Source organism: Colletotrichum siamense (assembly GCF_013390195.1).
Source record: "Colletotrichum siamense strain Cg363 chromosome Unknown KSG_Cg363_contig07, whole genome shotgun sequence".
NCBI classification, from domain to species: domain Eukaryota; kingdom Fungi; phylum Ascomycota; class Sordariomycetes; order Glomerellales; family Glomerellaceae; genus Colletotrichum; species Colletotrichum siamense.
The window spans coordinates 4,283,019-4,294,698 of record NW_023501020.1 but is presented as its reverse complement, the minus strand read 5'-3'; the positions used below and the strand labels follow the sequence as shown (position 1 = coordinate 4,294,698).

The following is an 11,680-nucleotide window of genomic DNA, read 5'->3' as shown; positions in this document are numbered from 1 at the left end:
TAATACTAAGAGCTATAATAAGTAGCTATAGTTAGGTTTAGTATAAATAGTTATTTTAAGCTTTTAGGTATATACTATAATCTTTTTATTAGATAAAGCATTAGCTAAAGTGCTCTTATTAGATTTATCTATTGTAGACCTTCTTATAGAGTAGGCTATAAAACTTCTTTAATAGTATAGATATTTAACTAGTAGAAAAAATAATAGAAAATAAGTATATATTAAATATAGTATATAGATAGAAATAGCTAGAGGAAGATAGTTAACTTAGTTTATAATAATAGTTAAAGTTTAATTAATAAAAGAGTATAAAAGTAAAAATAATATCTAAATTTAAATTATAGTTATATAACCTAAAAGTTATTAATAAAGAGCGAGGAGATTAGTCTAGCTTTTATAGTTAATACTAGTTAAAGTTTATAATATAAAGCTAGTAGCCCTTCTTAAATAATATATATCTTTTTATAACCCTTTTTAAAATACTAGCTTTTAATATTATATAAATAAAAGTAGAACTCTTAAACCTTAAGTATATAAGTATATAATACTAATTTAAGTTAATAAGGGTAGTATAGTTTCTAAAGCTATCTTCTAGTTTGGCTGCTTAAATAACTAGGAAACAGTGGAGATCGCTTAGCTAGCTAGGAACGGCCTGTGATTGCTGGAGAAAATGATCCCGATCGACGAGCACCAGCTCACGCTCAGCAAGCATCTGGAGACCAACTCCCAACTTAAAAGCACCATAAGCCAGATTCTGTCCTGTTTATAGGAAGCTTTTGAAAGCGACCTGAGGTCTGCCTGGTGCCACAGTGAACATCCACTGGAACAGCTTGACTCTCACTGAGAGTTGCATCACCATGGCATCCGTTAGAGATGGAGCTGTCTTCTCCAACCCTGTGATTCCGGGCTTCAATCCAGACCCGACTGTATGCGTCGTTCCAGCCACAAACTCCACTCCAACGACGTTCTTCCTGTCCACCTCAACTTTCGAGTACTTCCCTGGATGCGCCATCTACTCGTCCACAGATCTGATCAATTGGAAACATATTGGTCATGCACTTACACGCCGAAGTCAAATTGAGATGCGAACAGTTGAGCCTGGTGCAGGTAGCTGGGCAAGCACTCTGCGCTATCGGCCCAAGGAAAAGCGCTGGTACTTGGCCAATGGTCTTTTTCAGAGATATCGACCGACAAGCGACGTGAGATCCTCTGTTATCACTGGCGGCGGCTCATCTGATCCATTCACTCGTAGGAACGCATCTTCCCAAGGGGCTTCTATGTTTGGACGGATAACATCTGGAACGACAACGCCTGGTCAGACCCTGTTTACTTTGACAACCCTGGATTCGATCAGGATGTGAGTCCCAGTCCCCGACATTGGTACGTTGTCTCTGACCAGGAGCCCAGCTATTCTGGGATGACGACGACAAGGTTTATCTCTCTACCACAGTGCGTATGAGCAAGCGAACGCCAGGACTGAAAATGAAAGACTTCGCAATCCACATCTCGGAGATCGACATCACTACGGGGAGGACACTCACACCCCCTCAAGTCATCCGTGAGTCTCCGCACGGAATAGCTGAAGGTTCCCACATCGTTCGCAAGGGGAGGTACTACTACCTGTTCACTGCCGAGGGCGGCACCGAAGCGGGCCACCAGGAATGGGTTTTCAGGAGTGACATCGGCCCATACGGTCCATGGGAGGGGCAAGGACAGGCTTTGTGGTACAACGGCCCCGAAGAAGAGGTACAGAGAACCGGTCACTGCGACATATTTGAGGACGGTGATGGCAGATGGTGGGCGGTGATGCTAGGTGTTCGGCCCGTGAAGTCCGAGGGCAAGTATATCGAGCCCCAGATGGGCCGTGAGACATTCCTCGTTCGGGTCGATTGGGTAGACGACTGGCCCATATTCAACCAGGGTCGCAATATCACTCTCCGAACTGTCGGCAGGGAGTACGTCCAGAAAGCACCAGTGGCAAACGCAGTCGGGGTGAGATGGAGGGCGGACCTATCAAAGTCTAGCCTCGAGCTTGGTTGGTACCATAAGAGTATGTGGTGTGCATCAATCGCACTGGAGTGCCGCAGTTGACATATTTAGACACACCTATAAAGCCTTGCTACAGCCTCACTGAGCGTCCGGGGTATCTCAGGTTATTCGGAAACTGTTTCGACCTCAACAGCCCAGAGTCTCCTGCGATGTTGCTCAGGAAACAGACGTCATACAACGAGTCGTTCAGGGCGGAGATGATTTTCAAACCCAGCCGAGCAGGATATGAGTCTGGCATCACCGTCTGGTGGAGCCAGTATTCATACGCTACCATCGGAATTGCGGCGGTGCGGGAAGATGACGGAAGCCTGGCTGTTCCGACAATTGTGACAAGAGAGCCTACAGGCAAGGTCAGCGAACTCAAGGTACAGAGGCCGGGAGCATCGACACTCGTGGCTGTTGCTAATGACTACAGGTTGGTTACCCGGTTCTTCGATCCAAGACCTCAGCATGCCCGGGACTGGACTTGGATCACCATGTGCAGCTGGCCATCGCCGCGCAGCCGACCAAATACGAGATGAGTCTTGACATCGGCGGAATCACGGCAAACGTATCGTTCAAATCTGAAGATTTGACCATATATCCTCCTGTGGGTGGAGCATTCTGCGGAGTTATGTTCGGGGTATATTCGTGTGGTCAGAGCGAACCCGTTCTTGACCCTTCCGACTTCACGAACATTGAGATCCTGGAAACGGAAGAACGATGAAAGAAATGTCGCAAGGATGGATGGCCTGAGCCCACAGGAACTGGCTCAAACCTAGTATGGGTACTCCATATGGAGTGAAAAATTGAGCAATAGTCTACTCTCATGTCCCTTACCACGCGAATTCAAGACAATACAACCTATAAGGTAGAAGAGCAGTTGAAATTTTCATGTAATGATCAATACTACGACCGAGGCCTCGACATCGCAACCGTTGCCGTCCGGACTGAGGCTCATTAGTCAGAACATCTGTGGCATCATTCTCACGGAAGTCCTGAACTCTAACATGCTCAGACCTCTACCATTCAGGCCTTTGGTTACCTGTGGGAATAGGGCCGCATTGACCGTCGAGCTGTAGCAGCCACATCATCCGTTTTGCCAGCCAGGCATATTTCCCAGAAGCTGCTCTGAAGGAGACAAAAGGATACCCACCTTGGGCTGTCCATGTCTCCGCCATAGACCCAACCAGCGACGGTCTGCTATACACCCTCACGCGGGACCTCGACGTGGAACGACCAGACACCTACCCAAAGAACACTCCGATCTCACCATGGCGTCCTTCATCAAGTCAGAACATTACGAGACCTATCCAGGAGTGTCACCAACTCTAGTCCGGGAGGAGTTTTCGGGCAAGACGGTCCTGTTGACCGGAGGTGGCTCAGGAATTGGAACAACCATGGCCTGTTCATTCGCCGAAGCCAACGTGGCCGAGCTCATTCTCATGGGTCGAAATGAGTCTACACTAAGGGACACCGCTGAGAACCTTGCGGCGGAGTTTGTCAATCTGAGGGTATCAATCCATGTGGGGAGTGTGTCAAACCAGGACGACGTCGCAGCCGCCTTTTCCAAAATGGAACGGTCTCCAGACATACTGGTCAACAATGCCGGATACCTCCCGGAGCCAGATATTTTTGTCGACGCGGATTTGAAAGACTGGTGGCAGGCGTTTGAGACCAACGTCTTCGGTACAGCTGTTGTCACACAGGCTTACCTCCGACACCGCAGAGGACACAGGGCCAGCACTCCGGGTGTCATAATCAATATCAATACCAGAGCGGCGCACGATACAAGCATGCCTGGCCTGAGTGGCTACTCATCGAGCAAAGCGGCGATTCTGCGGATGGCGGAAGTCATCGCCATCGAAATACCAGCGTCAGAGGCGCGCGTCATCTCACTCCATCCCGGGGCGGTGCAGTCGGCCATGCTAACCAAGTCCAAGCTGAACAGGTCCCAAACTGATGTGAAGCTTGCAGCGGACTTCGTGGTATGGGCAGCCTCAGAGAAGGCTGCGTTTCTGAACGGGCGATTCGTGTGGGTGAACTGGGACGTAGACGAGTTGGTCTCGTGGAAAGACATGATTATCGAGAGGGACCTTCTGAAGACCTGTCTCAAAGAGACGTAAGGAAATGGATGGCTCATTCGAGGAAGCCATGAATTACGGACGAGGCACGTAGCTGGGCGAGGTGATGTCGGGAGAAACTAGCTGGAGAAGGGTTGGGCGGCAAGGCTGCATAGACCACTGTGGAACCTGCGGGCAGGTGCCACCACAAGTCTAGCTACGGATACTGGAGCTGAAATTTGATGTGCGACTTTGAACGGAATATCCGTAATGGCGAGATGCTTCGTCAAGGGACAATTGAGTGCTTGACACGGAGGACTTGCCCTGGCTGCATTGGTCGGAAGAGCCTTTCCGGTGAGGCGGCGATCGCACCGGCTTATCGGATTATCCTCGGTATGACATAAGCAGACACCTACCCAAATGACGTCTGCGTGGTGTGACTGGCGCTCAGCCCCAGTAACTCAGCCCCCTGGATGAGCCACGGCAGTCATCGCTGTTGCTTGCGTGTTCATCAAAACAACGCCCGCTGTAAGAAGGACTTGAAGCTGGTCGAATTTGAGAAAGCCCATTGCAAAAATCCGTTTCCTCTGCCTCTATCTACCTTCGATCCCATCGCCTCCGAACTTTCCGATCATGTCTCGTTTCTCCCGCTACGACACGGACGAAGAACGGCTGCCCGACGGCATGCAGCGAGTGGGCTACGATGCCGACACGCAGATATATACATACCGTGATGCAGACGGCAGCTACTGGGAGGGTGCCCCAGGCAACGAATACGGCCAGTTGACGCAGGTTTCGAATGGTGGACGACCCTCGCGCCACGAGCCCATCGACGCTGCCCTCAGACACCACATGTGGGAGGAGGAGAGAAAGAATTGGCGACAGGGCTGGCAGCCGTTGCTCAACTTCTTCCTTATCATCGGGCTATTCCTCATGTTGCTTACCTGGTGGCTTTACCGGACGCCTTCGGAGCAGTTGCCTCAGTGTGGTGGACAGGCGGTACCGTACAAGATCCACAAAGGTGATACGTGCTGGGCTATTGCAGAGAAACACAAGATGAGAGTGGAGGATCTGGTCAAGGCCAATAACAAGCTCAACTGCGACAAGCTGCAGATTGGGAGCTCAATATGTGTGCCATCGGTGATATAGACGGCGAGTATTGACTGGCGAGGATTCGATGCGCAGTGCTATTGGATACCCGGTCGGAAGGGTATGTGCATATATCTCCAGCCTTGTCTTCTCTCCTGATTCGAAATGGGTTGGATACCACAGGACGGCTCTGAGGCTGGGCCTGAGATTGGCTGTCGGAGGGAAAACGAATGGTGGGCCGAGGGCACTCAATAGATTGTGCAATTGTGAGGGATAGCAGCGATGTTCAAAATATCCGAATGGCCGGAGTTCACGATTGCTTCGCAAGACTTCTTTCGGCTCATGCAAGGTGAAAGTGATGCTGGGACTACTATCTTGGTTGAGGCTGTAGAAATCTACGACTCCACTTCACATGTAAGAGAGCAAGGTATCTGGCACTTGGTGTTGACTCAACATCGTGAGAGGAGCCAGACCTGATGCCTGGCACGCCATAGGGCGGGGGTTCTGCCACCTGACCCCATTCGGCGCGGGCTGGGCGACGATCCAACGCAAGCTATCTACCTTCCCGGAGGTACCGGCACATACCCGGGCCCACTCTCCAATACTTCCATCGGTTAAAGTACCACTGCCACTGCATGCTGCGTCCAACCCATATGTGTACTTTGGTCGGGTAACTAGAAGACAAATGTGGCAGGTCAGGTAGGGTGGGAGTCGTTTAATGCCCTGATCTTTGCGGTCGCCGTCAAAAGTCACCGCCGCAGACCCTCCCTCATTGCGCGAATGTGCCCTCAGGAATTGGAGGCATATACTCAGCATCAAAGTGCACAAGCTGAGACTGCGTCTTGCTTTTCGATTGATTGTGAGTCCACGTCGTCAGCATCAGCGACACTACCAGGCGGGTGGACCCTGAGGGGGGCGGGAGGTGCGGTGCCCAGTGTCTCCCGCTGTGCCGGCGTGCCGCTGCACCCAGCTGTGGTGCGGGCGCGGGTATCGGGACCACTGGGGGGCGCGCTGGGGATCCTGTGCGCCTTCGAGGTTTAGCGCTGTTTTCCCCGGAATTACAGCGTCTGGGGAAGTGGGTTTCAGGCGGGTCCCCTGTTGCTCATCGCCCCACAGTGGTCGTGTGTTTGCGCCGGCGTGCCTTCTCCCTGCCCGTCTTTGTTTTTATTGGCTGCAGCCGGCTCACCTCAGCACACCGACACCTTCAGAGTCCAGAGAAAGCGGCATGTCATTCATGCAATTGGAAGACTGTTTTCAGCACGTCGCCTCGGACCTTCCTGGCCTGGATGGTTCGTGTGGGGTGGCCTCTTGCTGCCTCCATTGCGGGCGCTTTGCAATTTGGGGAGACACATCAGGGTCCCCTCAGTAGGTTGTGTTTGTTTCCATTCTAGCACTCGACCCGTCTATCTAATTACCTTATCTAGGTAGGTAGGGAGACGGGTCGACTCGAGCTCGAACGAGAACCCACGGCAATGGCCAGTTTGGACAACATTCTGGTGCTGCAGAGGTGGTATGTTCGCTGAACCACCGCCAGGAGGTCCACGCCGGTCAACGGTATCCGAATCGCTATCGACCAGGCCATGCTTGCGTCACTGATCTGCCCACACTCATGTCTGTAGCGTTGCACCAGGCGACTGACCTGCCCCTACCTACACAAGCGCAGACAAAGGCATCGCCCCTGGTTTGCTTTTCGACTGGGTGTGCGTGCGTCTCCTCGCTTTGCTTGGTTTCCCTCGTTTGGACTCACCATACTCTCCTTGCCCCTCTTCCCCTCGCCCCCTCGTTGGCCTGCGACGTATGGCTGGCAGTCCGCGTGATGATCTGGCTTACCCCGCACGCTCAAGACGGGTAGATGTCGAGGCGCTGCCCCTGAATCCGAGATTCCTTAAAGAGGACGCCATCTGCCTCGTAGCTTTTCCCCTTGGACTCCCGCTGTGCGACATGTCTTCATCCATCTAATCATCTCTTCCATCTTTCAGACTCATTCAACCGCTGCATCCATTTACTTCGAGAAACGCATCAACCAACGCTGAGCCAACTGCAACGCTTGCAACACCCCAACCTCTTTCGACCAGCCGTAGTACTTAGGAGCCTATTATTATTATCCTTTTTACGCGAGACACATCGAAAGGTACGAACAGCGTGGCTTTCCTTGGTGCATCCGTCGACTCTACATCGTCGAATTTTGTCACCCACTACCCGCTATACACTGTACCAACGCCCGCCTGTCCTTTTGGCTTGGTTGTTAATTCGACTTCATTTCCTGCAGATTTCACAATGGCTCCGCGTATTCCTGCCGCAAAGTCCACCGAGACTCTCTGCTACGGTGTCGCCACTGTCGGTGCCTTTCTCCCCATCTACCTCATGCTGCCCGGCGCTGAGCAGCGTCTCGCCATGCAGACGACAAAGTGGGCTCCTCGCTGGGAGCGAAACATCTCGTACTTCACCCCGGCTGCTGAGAGAGGCATCAAGCGCGTGGAACCCCCTGTCTCCCGCATCGTCAAGCGCATCGATGACAGGCTACCTCTCGAGAAGATGGCCAAGGGCATTGACAAGCGCATCAAGAACGGCATCGAGCGCTTTAACAACACCAAGTAGGAATCTAAACATGTTGGTGAAAGGGTGGCCACGCAGAAGTCAACCCAAAGACTGTCTGTGTATATGCATGTGGGGAAAGGAACGGTAGAGACACCGGTGAGGGGAAGGACGATACCACATCAAGCTCTAGAGATACAAAGGATGCATTAGAGATCTCATAAAAATCTCGGCAACAAGTAGAGAAACAAACAAGAAAAAGGTCAAACACTCACCCGCTCTCTCTTTTCTGGTTTCGCGGAGAGCCCGGCGTAATTGGATTGAATTGACGGCAACGCCCAGTCCAACCGCATACCGTATGCCGCCGTAGGGAGCCGTAGTTTCATGGATTGACTGTGGGCATGGATACTTGCATTTCACTGCTACATCAATCTGCAGATGATCAGGCCATGATGAACAACTTGGACGGAGGGTGTCTCACTTACCCGAGCGGGGTTTCCCTTGATCCCCAATTATTTTTCTCCTCCACCGCGCCATTGCTTGAAGGTTAGCACTGCATTGTTGTCGGTAAAGGAGAGGAAAACGAAGCGGTATACAGGGGAACATGCAGCACCCAATTGGGCCGTTTGCAATTACGCAGACTCTCAAGCGAACTGCCATCGCATCCTGGTGGCACCATCCTCAGCTCAATAGCATGCGTCCAGGCCGTTCGGTACTGCAAAAGTCTCTCGACAATTGCCATGCAACACCTTGAGGGATGACCAGATCGACGCGATCTCGTTTCATTTATGACCCTGGCCTCCCGCTGTCGTTTCGTTGCAACTCTTTGGCAATACTGGGCCTGTACGCACTTGCATATAGGGTCAAATCCCCAAAGAGACGCCAGAAGCCCTGGTGCTCGATTCTGGATGCGCAATGGCGCCCTCGTGGAGACGCTGAAAGCGGATGTTCACCCCCGACCGATGATACGGCATCTCCGTAGGTAGAAACTTCTGTGCCTTAGTTGGGCGACCGCGGTATAAATTGGTTTTGCCGTCCTGCCTTCAAATTTCGGAATCGCCAAAGCCCAAGAGCAGCCTAGTCGAGGGCCAATCGAAATATCGATGAGCGATGGTCACTGGCGGCGTCGCTAAGACACGAGGTATAGAAAGCCACTTGAATTCTGCTCAGGCAAGCACTGCCGGTGCTGGTCTTTGACCGAGATGTAGTAGAGAGATGCTGAGTAATGCCAGACCTCCTCGGTCACCGTCAGCCCATGTACCGAGCAAGTTGTGAGTATCTCTCAATCATCATGACAAGATCCCTCACCAACTAGGCTATCGAGGCTCTACACCTTTTCAAGTCAGTACACCTAAGGTGCGAAGCGGAGAATCTACCCAGTACCAACCTTTGTGCCACCACTTGCCGGCAGGTACCGTCAACTGGTCGACAAGCATTCCGCGCTGGACTGGGCCCGACGAGGGTGAGCGGGAAAAGCCTCACAAACATGACCTTACCAGCTAATATCAAACAACGGTCCGGTAGCCGGCCCCCTTGTATGGGACTCACGACGTTCCCAGCCATGCATCGTGAAGGGCCTGCTGGAGATGCTGGGAGCGAGAACCAGACTCCAACGCCGGCAGCAGGTGCGACTACCTGGGCTATTTCCTTGTTGCCAAATGCCCACAGCTGTACGTTCTCGTGTATATGCTCGTCCAGCATGTGGTTATCTGAGCTGGAGGAGTCCCCAACTAGGATAGCACGTCGTTGACATTGACTTCCTCAAGCGTGAAGACCTTGGAAGCTCCTGACGGAAAAACCTGATCCACCTAGGTAAGGTACTGCTGCCCAGTGTCCGATAAGCACGGCACCACCTGGCGCCAGCTGCGTTCACGGGTCTAGGTGTCCAGTTTGATGTCAGCGACATTTCTGGCTTGACGATAATCTCTAATGCATGAACCATCACGACGCGAACGCGCTCTTGCCCGAGCTAGAGTCGCATTCTGCGCCCATAATGCCGATCTGTTGACGGCGCAATTCAATTAACGGCACCACATCCCTGTCTATTCTTCTCCGTACAGCGAGATGACTCTTCAAGACCGAATGCGAGTCGAAAAAAAAAAATTGTCGAGCTACACCTACCGCGCTTTGAAACGGAACATTGCCGGCAACCGTGTGATCTTTCAGCTATTGTAACGATATTCTCACCATGGCTTTAATGACTCTCTCTCGATCACTTACGAGCACCGCCTGGCGTGTTTTTGCCGCTCAGTCGCCGGTGACCCCGCGTCGCGCGGGGCTCCTAGCGGAACGATGCTATACGACTCGCGCGAAGACGGCCACGACTTCCACGACCACGACGGTCGCTGTCCCGAAGACCACCGCCGCTGCAGCGGCAGCCAAGAAGACGACGACGACTACGAAGAAAAGTGTCAGCACTGCGGCTGCCGCGACGAAGAAGCCCATTACCACAGTCGCCGCGGCCTCCAAGACAAGCGCTGCTGCTACAGCGCCCAAGACCGCCACGTCCACGAGCACAGCTGCGAAAGCCACGAAGGTTGTGAAGAAGACGACTGCAACCGCTGCCAAACTGGCTACGAAGACGGCGACGAGGACGGCGGCGAAGACTACGACTGCAACATCCGCGATTGCGCCCAAGAAGGCGATCTCCGCGAAAACGGCCACGGCTGCGAAGGTCACTGCCTCGAAGCCTGCCGCCGTTACAACAAAGCCCAAGATCGCCACGTCTGTGGCCGCTGCAGCAACATCGGTTAAAACAACTGCTAAGACACCCTCGGCCCCTACAACGGCGGCACCTATCGCAAACCCCACCGTTCCGTCTGCGTCAACCATGTCTAAGGCTGCCCCGGCAGCAATTCCCACGCCGGTCCCGCACAATATTACGCCTACAATTGCCCCCGCGCGGCCTGAAGCTCGTCAGACCACTCTGCCATCTTCCGCGGCGACGGAGACCCCAAAAACACCGGCTCCAGGCAGCAAAGAGTACCGTAAAGCGTACGGCTCGGCGGCGAGGAAGTGGACCGCTACCATGGTCGCCATGCCCATCCTTCTCGTCACTTCATACTTCCTCTTCGATAGGCGTTAGTGTTATCCCTTCTCCAGCTAAGGAATGCCAGGTTTTGACTGACGTTGATGTAGTCGCTCTGGGGCACGAACCCAAAGTAATGCCGGATTTTGACAAAGCGAAGAAGCAGAACGCAGAACAGGCGGAAGCCCAGACGGCCTAGAATCCAGCTCGATTATAATGGTCTTGATAAATACCCACTACCACTTCACCTCTCCGACCAGATGGCTTCTTCTGCGACCCCGTCTCGATTCCATACGATGTATGTATTTGTTGGTCGCCTAAGTTCTGGTTCCCCAAACCTGTGACCCCGCGTGGCAGCTCGATGAGGCGAAATTTTGTGGAAGTTTGACCGCCGAACCATCTACTGCAGATGTCCCGGCGATCATGCTTGGGTGTTCGTCTGTGAGGTTGGCTCAATACCTCGAATGAACCATTCCCTTTTCTTCCAACTACCAAGAGTTCTTAAGTGCAAGGTGGACGGCCAACCCCATGAGTGCAACAACGCACACGCCACCGACAACTATACCAGCAACGGCCCCTCCGCTGACGTACCCTGTGTTTGGCGTGCTGGTTTTCTCTGCAAACACCCCAGCGCCCAACAAACTCCATACCAATAGCAGTGGCAAGATTGTGCTGACCATGATGTCTTCTGGAGCTCGGGAATTGTGAAAGTGGTATCTAAAGCTTCCGTGTCCGCACTTACGGTCGTTTGTGTGTGGCTTTATACGAGCGGTGACGAGACCGTTGCTCTTTTCTGATTCACGACGTGCAATAAGCATCAGACGAGCCCCTCGTCGATTATCAAGACATACCTGGGAAGTCACCGCCTTTGATTCATCACCCAGTGAACGTCACGATTAAGGTGAAGGAAAGAAGCAGATTGATGCAATGTCTGATG

General features: G+C 52.5%; 4 protein-coding genes across 4 annotated transcripts; 3 read left to right on the top strand and 1 right to left on the bottom strand.

Annotated features, from left to right (window-relative positions):
* Nucleotides 1-857: 857 nt before the first annotated feature.
* CGCS363_v011479 (Non-reducing end alpha-L-arabinofuranosidase BoGH43B) lies at nt 858-2,755 on the top strand (the record flags this gene model as incomplete). The annotated part of the gene is made up of 5 exons (XM_036643328.1): nt 858-1,199; nt 1,253-1,357; nt 1,408-2,050; nt 2,101-2,414; nt 2,465-2,755. The coding sequence occupies 5 exons, from the start codon at nt 858-860 to the stop codon at nt 2,753-2,755; spliced, it is 1,695 nt and encodes a 564-aa protein (XP_036491584.1).
* Nucleotides 2,756-2,920: 165 nt separating this feature from the next.
* CGCS363_v011478 (uncharacterized protein) lies at nt 2,921-4,108 on the bottom strand (the record flags this gene model as incomplete). The annotated part of the gene is made up of 6 exons (XM_036643327.1): nt 2,921-2,978; nt 3,074-3,164; nt 3,355-3,515; nt 3,573-3,685; nt 3,744-3,841; nt 3,901-4,108. The coding sequence occupies 6 exons, from the start codon at nt 4,106-4,108 to the stop codon at nt 2,921-2,923; spliced, it is 729 nt and encodes a 242-aa protein (XP_036491585.1).
* A 616-nt stretch (nt 4,109-4,724) lies between these two features.
* CGCS363_v011477 (uncharacterized protein) lies at nt 4,725-5,240 on the top strand (the record flags this gene model as incomplete). The annotated part of the gene is made up of 1 exon (XM_036643326.1): nt 4,725-5,240. One exon carries the CDS (start codon nt 4,725-4,727, stop codon nt 5,238-5,240), a length of 516 nt encoding a protein of 171 aa, XP_036491582.1.
* A 4,663-nt stretch (nt 5,241-9,903) lies between these two features.
* On the top strand, nt 9,904-10,942 carry CGCS363_v011476 (uncharacterized protein; the record flags this gene model as incomplete). Its single annotated transcript, XM_036643325.1, has 2 exons — nt 9,904-10,795; nt 10,854-10,942. The coding sequence occupies 2 exons, from the start codon at nt 9,904-9,906 to the stop codon at nt 10,940-10,942; spliced, it is 981 nt and encodes a 326-aa protein (XP_036491583.1).
* Between the last annotated feature and the right edge of the window lie 738 nt (nt 10,943-11,680).